We start from the raw sequence: 19,484 nt of genomic DNA, 5'->3' as shown, positions 1-19,484 counted from the left end.
CAAAAGGTATCTTTAGTGATCATTCTGAAATTTTTGTAGATCCTATTCAAGTGCATACAATCAATCTCTGAAATCAAAAATTAAAAAGAGTATGATATAATCCCAAATTTATGAAGATATAGATTCATATCTTTGCAAATGCACATGAAGATATAGAATAAAGAGAAATTTTGATGAAAACATATGGGCTGACTTCATGTTGTACTGGCCTCCAAAAGAGTGTTAGTGAAACTTTGTTATTTTCATTAGACTAGTAAATGTAAGATTTAATTGAAAGCAATGTTTCCTTTAAAATCATTGAATACTTTTTTAACAAAGACCTTTCATCCACATTTGAGAGATTGTCACTATATATTTTACTACTATAAGTAAAGTATTAGTAGAAAATAAAGTAGTGAACATATTCTAGAAAATTGCCATTTGTTCAGATGAAGATCCATTTCATCTAATATTAAACAGCTGAGTTTGTCTTTTTCTACTTCTTCAAGAAACATATTAAAAAAGTATTCAATTGTTGAAACAAATGCACAGCTTCATCAAATATTTTAATGTTGAATAACCTCACTCATCTTCCATATCAATCAAACCATCTTGTAAGAGTACTTTATTGTTATTGGAAAATAACATTGTGAGACCACATATACACCATTTTTTTTTGTGACCTGCCATTTTTTCGGTAACAACATAATCCTGTAGCTATAGAACTTTGTTTTCTGGTCAAAAAATTGTTATACTTGGTTTACACAGGCCTCTTGAAACTAACAACACCATTCAGAGAGTTCTGCAGAGACCAAAACAAATGATAGTCTTGACAGTACCTAGTCCAGGCTGTATGGTGGATGCATTGAAACCTTTCAGTTTCTGATGGGTCGTTAAAGATGTTTGCGATCTGGCATTGTCAGCGTGTTACACGACACCCTTTCTGTTGACCAGTTAAGTCCATTTCTAAGAATTGCTAAGTGCAATTTCACTTATTTTTGACAGTGAAGATCTGAGTCTGTCATACTGCCTGGCAGTAGTACTACTCTGATGAATAGACTTCGATTATAGCGGTAGTATGATAGAGTGGTGGTCTGTGTGGGCTTTGCCACAGACTGTGGAGCTTCTCCTCACTTTGACCACAATTTATTTTGCACATTGTTGTCATAGGTTATCCACTTTTCATCACTCATGATCAACTGCTTCAAAAATGGCTCAATTTCATTACGTTAATGTAGAAATTCGATCTAGTAAACTTTTTTTAGTCTGATCATGTGACACCCAAATATCGAGCAGCTTCTTGCAGCCAGCTTTCCCCAAATGGTTTAACACTGTTTGGTAGTGGATGTTTAGATCATTATTGATGTTATGACTTGCTTACTTGCTGGTCTTCCTCAGTTTTTGCCAGAATATCATTCACTTTTCCTTTGATTGGTCATCCACTGCAAGGACCTTCTTGGACATCAAAATTTCCAGAACAAAAGTAACTGAACCATCTATTGGCTGTTGCTTTTGATAAAATCTTGCTCATAAACAGCATAAATTTCTTCACAGGCCTGTGCAGCATTTGTGCCTTTATTGAAATAAAATTGTAAAATGTAACAGTTTTGAGAAAAGTTCTCATTTCCACAGTGCAATACCTTATGTTAGTATAACGAATTTCAACTCTTTTGCACCCTGAGAGTTGGGATGCTAACGCTAATACAGTATTTAATACATTAGATCCTATACCAAAGCACAAGAGAAATATGCCTATCAGTATTGTTTTATTTAGAATTTCAATTCTATTTTGATGAACATTTTAGATATTTTGCTGGTTTATTATGGAAAATTAGATAATATTAATCAAATTTATATATTGTTGCAGAAACTTACAATGTAAGCCTTACATAATAAGAATATAAGCAACTAATAATAATCTGTTAATTTGGATCAAATAAAATAATTCATTTCTATTGAAATGAATTATTTCTTCTCATTCATTAACTTAACATTATAAATCTTCTTCACACACAAAAATGGTCAGCCAAATGCAGTGTCACTAATATTGCAGCTTTGAATGAAAATAAACTATCCATGGTTAGATCAAACAGATAAATTTCTGGGCAACTGCAGTAAGTGATAGTAGAAATAATTCTTTAAGCTCGTCATACTTGTACCTTTTTTCGATGATTTTATTGCTGTGTTGAGGTAGATTATATATAGCTAAAATACGTCATATCAATAAGACCGGGGACATATCTTGAAAGACTAGGCTGCTCTACAAATATAAATTTGGCATTTGGTGTCAAGAATTGTAAAAAGAAAAAAAATGTTATACAATCTAATTAAAGGTTTGTTTGAACTTCATCAATTCAAATTCTATTTTATATTTCTTTGTTGAGTTTTGTAAGGTTAAAATATGTGTGTGTTAATATTATAAAATATAATAGGTTGATATTTTTTAAGATGAACTTCTATTGCTATATAAATGACTAATTTGTTTGGTAACTTCTTTAAAATTATACGTTTTCTCATATTTTTAAAATTTGAAATTAGCTTTTTTTGTAAAGAGTATTATTGTAGTTTATTGGGTACTTTTAAAGGTGTTAATTGTGTAATAAAATTATCATTCTTTTTAACGTCAGGTTGTATGTTTGAGCAAAAATAAAATGAATGTATTATAGGTTTTTAGTATGACTTTCTAAAGAGTGCAAAAAAATCATATTAATCATATGAAAAACACATTAATTGTATCACCTCAGGAATGTGCTTTGCATTGCATCGCATTATACAGATATCCCATGTACATGTTAGTAAAGGTACTGGTAAGCAGTATCTTCCTGTTTTGCTGATTTCATTGTTTGCTTATTGCTGTGCTGAAATGAATTCATGCAATATGATCAGCATGGCGTGCAGTGTAGCATAATATTTTAGTGTGATGTAACTGATGAATGTAATTCAGAGCTGAGCATTGTGCAGTAGAGTGCTGATTATCGGTGGAAATTGCAGGTACTTGGCCATGAATAACCAGAAATGAACGATAATATTATATTTTGTTAAGTATGTTAACATTAAAATAATAATTGCAGTCCCTCAAAATTGGAATTTATTAATAAGTTGCAGAAATTAATCTCCTGCATAATCTGTACAATTAAGAAACAACTTTTTTTTAAGATAGCAAATCGTAACTTTGTTTTGATTAAAATATATGTGTCTACTAGTCTTAGATCTGTTAAATATTATTTTACATTATTTTGGGTTTCTATAAGACTGACCAATATCCTGTCTACTAGGACTCCTAAAACTATTGTGTGTACTGTTTAAGGTCATCAAAAAGTTAAAATTAGTTTTCAAATGGGGTAACTTTTAACCTGTTTTTATTTATTTGTTGTTATCCACTTTATTATAATTAAGAACATTTTCAAAAGATTTTTTGTTATTCTCCCAATCTTTTTAATCATGATGTATAATTTTGGATTTTGTGTGTTTAATTGGGAGGAGGCTGGTTTCTAAGCTACATCACACAGATTTAAAGTCTGCTTTGTATCTCTTAATTCATGAGCAGAAACATACATGGTGAGACAAAAAAAAAATGAAAACATCATTTATAGCTTGATATGCAGGATGCAAAGTGTGCTTAGATTTTCTTGTTGTAGTTTAATTTAGTGGCAGATTTATATTTTTCTTAATTTTCAACCTACGTCATGATTTTTTAAACCATTGGTAGGATAAGTGAGCCACTCATGCCCTGTTTATTATAAACAGTTTTATACACATTATATAGCAGTACTTCAGGTTGTACAAGTGTAAGCTTTAACTTTTTCTGCCAGTCAAAATATGTTACTGTTTCTGTCAGTGTATTTTTTCTATGACATTGGCTTTGACTCCTGAAGTTTCCCAGATATTTCATTTTTAATTTGAAATATAATAAAAAAATTAATAATTGTAATAGTAATTATTAATAAATTTATTAATTTCCTATGTATATATATATATATATGAATTTCCTATATATATATAATTTGAAAACTTTCGTCTGTAAAATGTGTTTCATTAATAACCAAAAATGAGTATTTGTTGGTCATTTCAACTACTCTGTGTGTATTTAATAGTTTTGGTTTTCCAAAGGAGCAGATTGAATTATTATAAGTAGGTTACTTTTCAGTAGCGTTTGTAAATTAACTGCTAATGAATAAATGCTTTTTAATGCTAATTGTAAACTGTTTGTTCCTTTTGATATTTTACTCAGAACAAGATTTTTCCTTTTTACAGTAGCTAATTTCTATACAGATTTGAAATTTGGAAATAGAAAGTTCATCAGACTAGTTTAGTTTGACGAAAGGTTTTTCTCTTCTAATGTAATACTATCATTTATAACACTTGAACTATGCATTATTGATTATTATGGTTTTATTCTTTATTCCATGTAAATAAATTAATGAACCAAAATTTTAATAACAAGAAAACAATCATTCTCTTGATAAAAATAATTATTTCTGTATGGATGTTATTTGCATGAAAACTGATGTTGTCCCTTCTTATCAAGTATTATTTTGATATAGGAAAAAGAATTTTGCAGTGGGGTACAAAACTGGGCTTCAATTATCACTAATATACTTTATTCTTATAGAAAATACTATTCATATCTTCCCTGAAAAGTAGAATTTTAACCCAAATAAGTAATTTTGTAGCTGGTAAACAGGTGTACTGAACAGCCTGTAGGAGTATGAGAAGTAGACAGTTATAATCTTGATTTCTTTGCAGGATTCTTACACAGCTGAAATTTTCTTGTTTTAGTTGGGATAGTAGTATCCAGAGTATTCATGCTAGACAGACCCACTTACCAGATTGGTCTGGGTGAACTCATCTTCTCAAAACTGCTGATTTCAAATTTGAATGTTCTAAGGTTCAAATCCTAGTAAAGGCAGTTACTTTTATACAGATGTGTTTACTAGACCATGGATACCGGTGTTCTTTGGTCGCTGGGTTTCAATTAACCACACATCTCGGGAATGGTCAACCTGAGCCTACAAGACTACATTTCATTTACATTCATACAAATCATTCTCATTCTTCCTCAAAAGTAATACCTTATGGTGGTTCCAGAGACTAAACAGAAAAAGAAAGAAAGAAGACCATTCATGCTGGAAAACTGTGTAACACAGAGCAGTGTCGTTAAAGAAGTCCTCCTTGCTCTAGCTGCAAGTTGTAAATAGCCATTAAAAACCCTGTCATATGTTCATTATGTATTAATTTTGTGATCTATATCTCATCACACATTTAGCAAATTTGAGAGATAGTTCGAAAACCAATTTTTCAGTATTTTTGGTCGAAGGTTACTGGGTTTCATTTTGTATGCCCTGAACAGTAATCAGATGCTTAAATTTTACAGCCAGATCTGTTTACTGGTTTCATTACTCTTGCCGGATAAATCACCCATAAGAATGTTGGATCTCGTTTCTAATATTATTAGTGTCTTTTGGTAAATTTTGATCTTGCTCAGTATTAAGCATGTGACGAAGTGTGGTGAACATCCTCAGACTGTGATGAAAACAGCATTAATGACATAGATAGGTGGTTTAAAGGCACATGCTCAACCCTCTCCTTACATGATAAATTCACAGGAATGCTTTGAGTAATTTAGCGTTTCACATTGTTACATCATTTAGAAATTCCATTGAGTTAATTGTATATTTATTTACTACTAGAGTTTCGCCCACTCCTTAGAATTTGTCAATCATGAGAAATTTCACTACTTCCCCGACATCTTCTGCCATGAAAACATTCAAATCATATGATATTACAGTGGGAATTTGGGTACTCTTTCTCAAATAAGTCCAGATGTTGTGTTTATGGATCTAACCATTTTGACTACGTTGGCTGTTAATTTTTAATCAGTCACAACGTTTGTATGTTGATATAGTTCACCATTGCAAAATATTTGATTTGTCGATTACCATACTTATGGCCCTATTGCGACATAGATGGATTCTGCTGTATTATACTGATTCAAGCTCTTGACATGGGATTGCGGTCACTCAATTTCTTATCTCGGCGATCGCAATAAGTGTGCCAGGCTTTTACTCATTTAGTAATGATTAATGAACGAACTGATGTTGCCGTAAAGGAAGCTTGCGTTTAGTCAATTTTCGATGATGTTACTCATTCTACCATAGGTGTTGTATTAAACGAGTGAAGGTAGATCAGGAGAATGAGTATTTGACAATTGTCATTAAGAATGTCAAGCACTACAACAAATTTCACCACACTAGCTCACCGGGAAATCGTAAGTACAAGACAGCGAGCGTGAAGTTGTTTGTGTTTGGGCTGCAGAATGTCTAGATCGTTGATACAGATGTTTTTTTGGTAGTTTGGTTTCAATTAACCACACATCTCGGGAATGGTCGAACTGAGACTGTAAAAAAAAAAAGAAAAAGACTGCAGAATGTATGTTATCTGGTGATAATCCAATACTACTCCAGTATTTTTGGCGATGATATAGCTGAAATTGAAAAACCTTCCCAAATTCTTGAAATCTATTAGGTCTAAACCTTGAGTTGTAATTTTTTCTTTCTGTTACTTGTCATATTTTAGTCATCCTTTTCCATTCCATGAGTAAGTAATTCCAATTCGTACTTTTAATTTATTTGTTTTTAAGATGATACTGAGGTAATTCATTGTTTACGCCTTTTTTATTTCAAAACGTTTTGCCATTAGAATTAGTATTATTCACAGTGTAATGTGTGCATTACATTGTACAGTTTATTATATTTCTTCATTTATTCAAAGAAGTATATTATCGTACAGTGTAGGATTTTTTTCATATTTTGAAAATTGTTTTATTATTTGTGTTTTAAAACATTTATACAAAATTCCATTGAAGCTTATTTTACTGAGAAGCAGTACAGTATTCTGCAGTTTGTGTGTTTAGGCGATTATAACCCGTCGGGTTGTTTGTAATAATCAAATTAAGTTTAAAAAAAATCTTGCAACCCGTTTACAAACTACGAGGTTACAAACATCACGTTTGAAAAACTACACTGAGCCATTACTGGACTACTTGTCCTTATGCTACATTGGATTTTCCTACCATTTCAGTATTACATATACATTACATTTAAATTGCCTGATTTTGCGTCCCTTTGCGATGTTCTGTCTTATTCTAAAGCGAATAATATTATAAATCTTGGTTTCAGGCGAGATTTTGTGATGTAAACTCCAAATAATTAACTTATTAATGTATACGGAAATATTTGTTTAAAACTAAACTGCAGATCGTTTCGGAACCGTTCAGTCTGGACCAGTTGCTATTTATTAAAATACCTATTTTTTAAAATTATTTAAATACTACATTCTATTATTTATAGTTACATTTATTAGTTTGTTTCAGTACAGGTGAATAATTTAGCCTTTGCCTGTTTGTTCACACGGTAGGAAGAGCTTTTATAAATGAATGAGAATTTTTTGGGGGTTTTTTAATTTCATTTTATTAAATTATTGTTGACGGAAGTGTCGTAGAGGTAGTTAAAGTAAAACGAATGAAGTATAGCTGGCTGCCGTCACTGTGAACCGGCTAAATCTAGTTAGGTCAGGTATTCCACCAAGCGGTATTTTTGGATTCCGTACAATTGCCTAACGTGTAAGCCTCCTTCCTTCAATTAATTTAAAAATCGCTTGTCTGCTGTATTAATTTAATACATTAATTAATTAATTTTTTTTATCTATAAAATATGGTACTCTTTCGCATGCGAATATAATTTCGAACAACAAATTTGTCGTATAAAGATTTGTTCACCCTTAGTTAAAACATTATTGAGAGTACTTATAGGAAATAATTCGTTTTATATCGTCTTATATTTACTGGAAGTAATTACTTACATATTGCAATTACATTTTTATAATTTTTGTTTCTAAAATCGACTGGCATAGTGGTAATGTCTTCGCTTTTCATCCGGAAAGTTTAGTGTTCGAGCACTAGTAAAGTTTTCAATTTTTTATGCCTTAAAATATTCTGTACCACTTTATGTTCCAAATTAAATAGCCAAAAGCAGTCTTTGTTGGAATGTTAATTTATCATATTTAAATTTCAGGCGTTCTATTAGACTTATGAAAAAAGTTAAGTAATTATTTTATAATAGCGCAATAAAATTTATCTGTTTATTTAAATTCCCCCTTCTGTAAATGGTTTTTTTTAATTCTCAATGTATTAATTTCAACCACTAGGTCATGGTCATGTTATTTAGGTTTATTTAAATAACTTATATAAATTTATTTATTATAATAAAGTTATTGGAAAAATCTATGTAAAAATATTAAAGTAGTACAAATAAAATTACATGTATTTTTTAAATATGAGATTTAAATATTTTTTAAAAGTATGAAAAAATGTCAAACTGCATAATAAATTTTTAATCTAATCGACCAAGTGAACTGTTTGTTTTAAACTCATCTTTTTAGAGTTCTTGTAATTCAGATAATGATCAAACATGTTATGTGATGTTTAACAAATTTTGCAGTTTCTTTGCATTAAGTGAATAAAATGACCAAAATCGCAAATGATCATTTGCGATTTTGGTTGTAATGAGATTATATAACACATTTACTGATTTTTATGAAAATTTGCTATAAGGTAGAATAATTGTGTAAATAAGTTTGAATAAAATTTTTCATTTTAAGTTCATTATTAAAGATGTCACAGTCATAAAGCCACTGTTGTAGATAGACCAAACTTTAGTCTCCACTCCACCTCTTGATGTCACTGACTCCTCCTAGAAATGGCATAACATGCCATTTCTAGTTCCTCTGTCAGCTGCTATTGATAAGTTACTTCATACCTTATACTTTTTCTCCATCTTTTAAATTGTCTCATCTTCTTGTTGTCCATTATGTTTTTGTCAGTACATTATTAAGTGTTAATCTTATCTTTTATCATTCCCTCTTCAAACATCTTATTAAAAAAAAAAATGAATGTAATGGAATATCTGGTGTTCCTGAAAACAGTGTTTATGATATCGCTAATGCAGTAAGATTAATTTTGGCACTGACCTTCAAAACGTATTACTGTGAACAGCTTCATTTTGTTCTTTATTTTTCATTTTACTAATTCAGTTCTGTTACAGAGCTCAGTTTCTTAGATTAAATACAAAATGACCTGGGTATGTTGGTAATAGACATATTAACTACAGTGGTTACTTAATATTTATAACTTGTGTTTATATGAAATTATAAAAATAATTTGAAATTCATTTTAATAATTAAAAGTAAATCCAGAAATACTTTTGCTTTCTACATGTCTCATTAAAGATTTACCTTAAATGTGTGATTCCAGATTCAAATTTGTATATATCGTATATTGTATATGATAATTTTATAGGAAAATGTGTATTTGTAGATACATATCATTGGAAAATTATGACCAAATAATATAAAATGAAATGTCATGTTGCACTGTTATCTCATATAACTGATTACTTATATATAATCTGCCTTATAATTTAATATAACAAATCTATATTATCTTTTTACGATCAGTTATAACAAATCTTATAAAAAATTAATTTTCTAATTCCAAGTTAATAAAAAAAAATGAAACAGGTGATAAAATTGCAATTAAATATCATTATAAACAAGCAAACATTTTAAAAATCATTAGTACAGAATATTTACAATGCTAATACACAACCATTTATAAAAATGGTACATATAAATGTATTTATGTTTTATGAAAAACCTGCAAGATGTAAAATTACTCATTCAGTATTAATGGAAAGTTATTGTTCATAAAAATTATATTCTATGTAATTCTTCCCATGTTTAGATTGCTTATCCAGTAAAGTTAATGTTCTTAAAATACTTGTCCAGTATCATTGTAAGTTGTTATTAAAGCTAAATAAATGGTCTTCCACGCTCAATAAATCATTCAAGTAGTACTTACATTTAGTTCCGTTTGTAAACACCTTGGTGTCCCCTACCATTTTGAAAAATTACCTTGGTGAAGGCATCCATATCCCTTGTTCATGTAATGAGAGTGGTTGGGAATAGTATCAAAGAGGTAGTAATATTAAAATAAATTTGATAATTGGTTGATTGGAATTTGCACTAGCAATTTCCCACATGGGAAGGCTAGTGCTTACCATCTGCTCAACTATGATAAACATTATGCTACTAAATTGTATTCTTTTTAATTACTCTGCACATTTGATTTTATTGTATTTCTATTTGCTGTAATCGTACAATTGTGGGTTAACTGACACAAGCACAAGAAACTAGAAAAATAAAATAATCATTCTCAAGAATAATAAATTCAATGTCAGGTGTACTCAAGAAGTGAGGAGTAAAGTTGTTGAAAAATGTTGTTTTGCTTCACTGAAGCAATCAAATCTTTTCACCACAGCAACTGGCTGTATTTGGACATCATTACTCAGAAAGTAAATTTTGTTAGAAATTGTTATATCTCAAGTATAAGTCCTTTCCGTATTAGCAAAGACTGGGACAGGTTGTGTAAATCAATTTAATGTAAACTCTGTAGAGAAACATAATATTATATGGATTGTCTACTCAGTAAGGAAAATGATAGTTTTTGAAATTCTCCTTTCAGAATGTTAACTATAGTTTCTTGAAGAAAATAGAATTTTACTTCTTGGAATTTATATTTAAATACGTAAGATTTAACCATTGTATATATCCTTTGTTTTAAATAAAAATTGAATTCTTATTGTAGTTAGGTCCAATTCAACTTTAATGTAGTTTGAAATTTAATAAACTACACAACTTTTTTGAAGTAAACTTATTTAAACATCTTAAAGAAATTCTTTGTAAAAAAAAATATTTCAAGCTGATTTTGTTAAATAAATTTTTAAAATTATAAATTATAAAACTTTCTAAATTATAAATTATTTTTGAAAATAATTTTATTTTTAATAAATTAAAAATGTTAAATTATCATTTCTGTAAAATTATTATGTGAATATGCAAAGGTATGTTCAGTAGTTATAATTTTATGTTAAACAATTTTTTACCCTTCAAGAAAATAGAATATGAAAATTGAGCGCTACCAGAAATGTGTTTACAAAAACAATAAATGTCAGGAAAGGACTTATTTCTATTTCATCACTATGTTCAGTGTAGTGCAAAATAGTAGCTTTTAAAAAATATTAACTGCACTGATAAAAACTAATTAAATTTAGTATTTAGGAATGTAAACAGCTTATCAAATGTATATATTTTTTTAATTATCTGCAAAGGATGAGTAAGCTTTAGTAATGGTGTTAGTTTTTATGTATAAGCATTTTAAAATAGCTTAAGTATACTTTATTAACTTCATTGTTAAACGGTGGTATTTTTTTATAAATAGATGTGGAAATGTTGATCTGCAGCAAGGGTGGTGCAAACCACTCCCAAGTAGCAAAGATCAGTATCAGTAAATTAGTCTTCTTCAATCTAGCTCTTTGTGCCCTATTTTGGTCATTTTTATCGATATCTTAATACATTTGCAGGCCATCAATACAATGCAAGTAACATTATGTATTAAAGATTGAATAATATTAATATTATTGTTAATTTTAGAAAAGTTTCCTGTTATATTTTAAATTAATGAAATCTATGCATAATCATTTATAATTATTATTTGTCAACAATAATATATTGTTTACCCTAGATTTACGTCTTCATTAAACATGGTTTTTATTAACAATTAATTTTTTATGACAGAGCTGATTGAGGAAAAAGGAAATATTTTATTTTAAACATTTCAAAAAATAACAATGAAAAATTAAAGGTACTTAATGATGCAAAATTTGTATTAAAACTTTTATAATAAGTTATTTTTTAAAGTAATCAATAATGTGTTTTGATATTGATGATATTTGTTTAATGGTAATTATAACACAAAGCATCAAATATTTAATAACCATGAAAAATGGACATTTTAAAATCTTTTTATAATTGTTTTCTTATTAACTGATTTGATTTGGAATCTTTGTTTAGTGGAATTATAAAATATTGTGAATGATTATTTTCTAGTTTTTCATGTAAAGGATTTCTATAAAAACACACATTTAAGGGAAGTGTGTTTTGAATTCATGCAGATGCAGTTTCATTATACTAATTAACTCCATTAGCTTCCCAACATTTTCGTGCATTATTTGCTGAATTACTACTCCAGCCTGCTTGTTAATTACTATCCTCCTAAAAACCTAAAAACCTTTTTATATAATACACTGAATACTTTTTTTTACTCATATGTATATATATATATACACACACACGATATATCACGAAGTTCAACTTTCAGGCTAATGACAGTTTTATATAGTAAGTCATAAAGTAGGTTAAATATAATAGGGAACAATTAAAGTCAAATGTTTTTTATGTTTATTAATAATTTAAGCCTTTCTTCAGTTATTACAGTTCTTTTTAATTGTTTATTAAATTAGATTCAATTAGCATACAGTCTTAGGGTGACAGTATATTAGGTGAAATATAGCTGAAATTGACAAAATCTGTAAAACTGTTTTGCCCTTTCTGAGTTAGTAAATATTTCTGTCCCACTTTCATTTCATTTTAATTTTAAGAGTTTTATACTTTTGTCTGATGTTATCATCCATTTCTAGTGTTCCTATGCAATTTTTTGTTTGTAGTTTTTTTTTTGTCAATGAACTGCTGCTACTTGCATCATTTTGTTTGTGGGCTGTTTGTATGCATTACTTTTTCTCTATAAAATAAATGATATAAGCAATGATTACCAACATTGAGTGAGACGTTTATTTTTTTTGCATATTTTTTCACCCAAAAATTAGAAAAAGAGAAATAACATTTTTTTTAAAGAAATTTTATCAGTTCAATATCAACATAAGTTTTGTCCTAGCTCTAGCTATTATAATGCATTGTTTCTTGTATGATAAGTAAAGTTAAGTATGAATTAATAAGTGATTGTTACTGTCCACTACTGATTTGACATTATTTGTTGCTGGCAGCTTCTTGTGTTAATTCACTACTACTAATTAGCTCATAACATGTTCTTAGTAGGCAAAGTTAGCCCTTGTCAATTCCTAAAATGAAACCACAACCAAAAGAAAATACACTAGCAACATGTAAAAGCTTCCAGTCAGCACAAAACAGACAGAAAAAAATAAATAAATAACAAATAAATTTTTCCTCTGCCGTCCAAAATTAAATTCAAATACTGTAGAAGATACCTGCTGCATAAAGAAAAGGCAGCAGAGCTCTGACACAGCATTAATCATTTTGCAAAACCTTCTTCTTTATTCCCCTCTTTATTTTAAATTGATGCAGACCTCCATACACGATGTAATCTTCCAGTAAGTGTTTGACTGTTAGTAGTCCCTGACACTCCTCACAAACCAGTTGATTGTCGCCAGTTAACATATTGCTTGATGTCAGGTTCATATGTCCTTCCTATTCATAGCCTTGTTATAACAACTTGTTCTCTCCGTGTGATCACAGAGGGACTAGCCCACTTGCGAGGAGAGTCCTTCATGGGATTAAATTTCATTGTTATTAACCCTCTCCAAACTCTGTGCCATTCATATCTGGCACAAGCAGATACATGACACTTAACATCGCCAGGTCTGATGGGAATTTCCTCAGGCTCAGGTGCATCAGCAATCGCTCAAGCTGCCTCATCTGGAGCCTTGTTTCCAGCAATGCCGGAATGTCCTGGGATCCACATCAGTGTGCATTGTTGTCCCTTCCTGCTTAACACTTAGAGCAGTGCAAGTATCACTTGCACCCAGGGGTTCATTGAGCACGCATCCTGCAGTGCCTGAAGACCATTCATAGAGTTGCTGCAGATCAAAGAGGACGTTACACAATAGTGCTCACAATACCTCAGAGTTTTGCCAGATGGCGTAAAACTCCGCAGTATAAATAGACACAACAGCTGGCAAGGCAAGGACCACAAATGACTAACATCTACACAATAGAAGGCACTGCCAACCCCATGCACTGTTTTAGAGCCATCTGTGTATAAAACCAGCTCCTGGTCGTGTTCACTCACAATCAAACGATGAATTACCTCCAGAGATTAAAAAAATTCTTACTTTTTATATGAATAATAGTTTCTCAACAGAAAATTTTAGTTTTATTAAATAATTTATTTGTTTTGTTCTTAATTTGTAACTAAGCTATTTAATCCTAGCATATTGATTAATTCTATAAGGTCATAGTAATCTGAAACTCTCTGTAACTTCAGAAATAGATTTTTTCTGCTAGTATTTCATCAACATTTTTTTTATTGATAGGTTTTGTGGAATTTAAAAATGAATTAAGTAGTAATAGAAAAAATAGGGCTTATAATCTGATCAAATTTAGAATGAATGACTGACTGTATTGAAAAATATTGCTAAGAAAATCTTTAGCTTATGTGAAATATTGCCATGAGAATCTTTAGCTTATGTAAAAGTAAGATGTCCTCCATAACAAAATGAATGCCATGTATAAAATTAATTAAGACCCCATAGTTTTTTCTGATACAGTAATATTACTGTGACAAGTATACATTTATGTGTAATCTGAAAAAATCTAATTGTGTTTTAGATTTGAATTTAAGTTTTACTTTCTTAGATAACATCAGATATCCATTAGCAGTTGGTTTAGGAAATAAGATTCATCAAATATTTGCCATGTGATATATTGTTTTAACAACCAATTGTCAACAGGTTATTCAAAGCATGAAAATTTGGAGATTTTTATGCATGTTTCATCAAATTAAGACATTCAAACAGCAATAAAGATGAATATAAATCCAAGAGACACGGAAAAATGTTGCCTTATTTACTTCGAAAACACGTGATTATTATACTGACATCAATTTCAAATGATTTGAATGCAATAGCTGAATAGGTGATATTTATGGGAATACATAAAATTGAAATAGATCAATGATTTTCAGCAAATAAATCAGGATCAACTGAAAAAAGAATTGAATAGATAGAAATTATTAATTGGATGTTACATAAGAGGTTCATTAGCACAAATTTAGTGTTGCAAAATTTAATGCAAGAATAAGAGATTTATCAAAGCAGTCTTTCAGAGGAAAGTATTAGTTTGCTTCTATGTGTTTTGCTGTAAAGCATGATCTTTAAAAAATGAAAAAAAAACAAAATTTTTCAAGACAGAGTAACCTAAATAATTTTTTTTATTATAATTTATGTAGTGAGTAAATATTTTGTAATGAAAAACTTCTAATTATGTCTAATGAATGTAATTACGATTTTTCATTATGAATTACATGTTTTTGTATTTTATGCTTGTTTATTTGAATAGTTTGATAAACCAGACAATTTTATAATGTTATTTTTATTTATATTGCTTTCTTGTGACTGAATATTATGAAAACTTCTGCTAATTCATCAGTATTATAAGTAGGATTCTTGAAATTCACCAGATATTCTCTCTACTTTTTTATCTTATTATGTGTAAATCATTTAATTTTGCTTACACGTACAATTTTTTAAACTTTTAATCACATAGCTATGCAAACAGGAGATAACACATACTAATTTGAAAAATTTAGTAATTTATATTTAAAAAGATGCAAATAACTAATTATTACATAAATTACTATTGCACTTGCCCATAAAAAAGTTATTATTACACTACATGCAATTATGATTCTTTTGCCATAGAATTCATAAGCATTCAACATGTATTCTGTTGATTAGTGCATAAGAATTGAATTACCGTGTAGGCAGTAATTACGTCTGATTATGTATTCAACTCTTGCAGAGTATGAAGCAGCATATCAGTACCAATGTTAGTGAATGCAGTAATCATTATTGCCTTGAAGTCTTCTGTGTCAGCAACCTGAGAGTTGTTATTGGCACAATCCTTGGAGACTGTGTAAGAAACCTGAGAGTTATAGTCACAAATCCTTGATGATAACCTGTATAAAGAAGTTGCAAGATGTTAAGTCCAGTGACTCAATGACCAAGCCAGTAATTAAGGAAATTTATTGTTGAGGAATTCATGATTAGGTATAGTTCAATGTGGCAGGATACCATCTTACTGGAAGATGATGTTGGGTTGTAATTGTTGTAGCTGAGGGTAGTCAAAATTTTCCAATACATTGAGGTAAATATTGCAGCACAGTTTATTCATGAAAGAAAAAGTGGCCGATCACTATGCCGCTTGTCAAATAAGACCACAAATTAATTTTCAGTCATCCTGAGTATTGAAATACAGGTTTTCCAAACCCAAGATTCTGTTTTTGTTTATTTACCTTTCCTGATAAGTGAAAAATGGTTTCTTTAGAAAAAGGAATTTTTTTAAGATAATTGTTATTATCTTCCAAACAATTAAGCATGGCAACAGCCAAATCATTTACAATGAGCAATGTGTGTATCTGTGTGATTTTCTGTATTAATTGAAGTTAACTAGGATGCATTTAAAACTTTCCTTAACATAATATGTACAGTGTAACAAGAAATGTTTAATTCACATGCTGCTTGTCGTATTTGCTTGTGTAGACTACAATAAATACCTGTTGCACTTGTTTGACATTTTAATCAGATACACTTTGTCCCCTAACCTTTCTTGTGTTCAACACTTTGTAAGATCTTAAACTTTAATATAATGCTTAAATAGTAGGCTCTGATGATTGTGATTTGTTATGACATATTCTAAACTTGGACCATTTTATCTGATTCTACAGTATAATTTCTCTGTTATCATTCAACACACTTATCTCTTGAATATTTATAGCTACTGCCGAGTGAAATAAGCATGACTTCTGTTTGAAATACAAGTTGACATCACATGTCACTTTCATAAGTTCAAGAAAGCCAACCTTTTGGCTGTAGGTTCTATTTTTAAAATCGTAACTCTAGTCCTTTAACTAGGTCCATCTATATTAAGTTAAGTAGCATAATTGGTTTGTTTACTGTAAAAAAATCTGTCCTCAATACAAGCAGTTAGAAGTGTTTACTACCTTTGAACATCATTCTTTACCATAACAAATGTGTCTCATTGTAAAGCTTTGATTTCATTTGAAGTAATTGTTGCTCTCAAATTGAATCGTTTAAATTTCTTGAATTTTCCATTCAGTTATCTGTAATTCCTTGAAGAGTTTATTTAAAAACATTGTTTTTTTAGTCATAAGTCAATACAAAAATAAAAATGAAGGAAATAAAAAGCTGTTTAAAACTTGAGATTGAGTTTTCGCATTGGAATTGAAAGCCAAATGAAGTATTTTACTGGGAAAAATGGTTATTGTTGGCTATATTATGGTAAGCCTGATAGCTTTTCCTTAAACTTGAAAATGTTAAGTTATTCACAGTTTTTCACTTTTTAATACACAGTTTTTCAGTACTATTAATTTTAAAAGGGGAGACAAAAAGATCTAGGTTAGGGACAGAGTGAGGATTTAATGATAATTAATCACTGTTCTGTTGTTGAGAATCCTTTTTTAAATATCATTTTGTAAGTTTTGGTATAGTCAGTTTTGAGTTCATATTGAAATCATTATTTCTAGTTATAAAGTCATTCTTACAAGTTTTGTTGTTTTGATGTATTTTGATTTTTTCTCTTTGTGGTTTTAATTATCTTTGTACTTTTAACTGCATATTTTTGGTGAGTATGGTATTAATTAACTAGATACAAGATTGTTATTCAGGATTATTTTTTATTTTAAACTTTTTTTTTCTGGAAATACTTAACATTATATAGCAGAAATTGACCTAATGAATAATGTTATTTGTTTCTATTAATTCTTCATTTGATTGTCAATACAAATAATTAATTCTTTATTATTAATTAGCGATGAATATTTTAATCATGTATTTGAAATATTGTGTACTTTTTTTTTTTAAATATTCTAGCCTTTTTATAAATCTGCTTACTCTTTGAATTATATTTTAAGTATTATTTTAAATATATTTTTTTAAAAGTGTGTTTAAACTGTTATGATTGCTATTTATCACATAAGTTATCCACTTAACTGGTAACCTTGTGGATAATTCATGTAATTTACTGTGTTTTAAATAATTTTACTTAATATTGTAATTTTAATGGGGCTAAAATATTTTTGTTTTTGACACAGAAAAAATTTATGTTAAGTTTAATTAATGTAATTGGGGTGAGTTTTTTTCTTCATTTGGGATAATCTAGTCTTCTTGAGATCGTCTAATGTTCTTTGATTTAGGTAAAATTTATGATGGCAACAGTACTGTAAAGGAGGGAGATCCTTTTTTGATTATTTGTCGACTGAGTTTATCAGAAGCAGTCGAATGGCAAAAAGACAGTGTTCCAATAGTTAATGAAAACAAATTAGATCCTCATGATTATTTGTTTGAGGAGAAAGAAGATCCTGAAATAAAAAATTTTGTATTTGCTCATCTCAGGGTTAAGTCAGCTCGTCCACTACATTCTGGCACTTATCGGTGTCATTCTAGTCATACTGAGAGCCACCAGCTGATTGTTGAGAGTGGTAAGAGATAATAAATGTTGCTGCTAAATGCTGCTAACTATCTGCTTCAATTTTTCGTTCAATGTTCTTTTGTGTAAAGCAATAATCATGCGAATAGAAAAATGCCGTAGTTTAAGTGGCTTTATTTAAAAGCCTTACTTCTGCTGTTTTTCATTTTTGCCTAGAAACGTTGAAGTATTTCTATTGCGGACAAGTGTTCAATATTTTTTTCTGTTTGCAGCACCTGTAAATCATATTTATATTTTTTGAGCAAAATATTTTAAAATTATTTTGAAAATATATCAGTTGTGTGACATGAATAATTAGCAGTATTTATTTTTTGAATTCCAAATTCGTATCCCTCTACTGTTTAATTACATTTCAGTTATTGTTGATGAGTATAGTCTTCTTCTATAATGTTTCTTTCTGTAGTTGTATTTTTCATTTCTTTCAATAATCAGTACAATCATTTTTGTGTAGTATTTTGTTTATAACTTAAAACACTGAAATAACCATTAAAAATTTACTTTCCAAAGTACATACTGAATGAAGTAATTAAATTAATATCCTTCTCCTCTGCCCTCACTTATTAATTATTTAATGGAACAGATTATTTTTTGGTCCTGAAATATACAGTATTTTGGGTTCTGATGTATTTATTATTAATTATTAATTGTAGTGTTAGTAAATTTTGTTTGCATTATTTTGTATTGTACAATTAATCAATATATGATTATATTATGTAGTTAAATAAAAGTTCATTTATATTATTTTATTACAATTTACTTTTTTCAGTAGAAACACATTTTTATTACATTTCTCTATCCAAAATTGGACATTAATATGCATATGTAGTATTCTTTTAAAAGTTTATTTGTTGATGGAAATACAGCCTGATACCGAAAACAATGGTCAATAATAAATATTTTGAAATTATTAGTTCTTATGTACACACAGCTATTTTTGACTAAAAATTAAGGAGTCCATTGGAATTTTTACTTTTTTTTTTTAACTTTGCCTAAAATATTTATATTTATGTAGTTTATAATGTAAAATATAATTTTAGTCCTGTTAACTTGTTAAAAAAGATTTGTTCATG

The 19,484-nt window shown here is 29.2% G+C and overlaps 1 protein-coding gene across 1 annotated transcript in view; it reads left to right on the top strand.

The window, feature by feature from the left end:
- The first annotated feature begins 18,105 nt into the window (after positions 1-18,105).
- Bsg (immunoglobulin domain-containing protein Bsg) overlaps positions 18,106-19,484 on the top strand; it is an 88,868-nt gene continuing 87,489 nt past the window's right edge. The window contains exon 1 of the mRNA XM_075359255.1: positions 18,106-18,406. Within this exon, the coding sequence (XP_075215370.1) occupies positions 18,106-18,406 (301 nt within the window). The remainder of the gene's footprint in view (positions 18,407-19,484) is intronic.

The sequence above is a fragment of the Lycorma delicatula genome, chromosome 3 (assembly GCF_047948215.1).
Source record: "Lycorma delicatula isolate Av1 chromosome 3, ASM4794821v1, whole genome shotgun sequence".
NCBI lineage: Eukaryota > Metazoa > Arthropoda > Insecta > Hemiptera > Fulgoridae > Lycorma > Lycorma delicatula.
The sequence above is the reverse complement of the archived record's forward strand: the minus strand, read 5'-3'. Positions and strand labels throughout refer to the sequence as shown.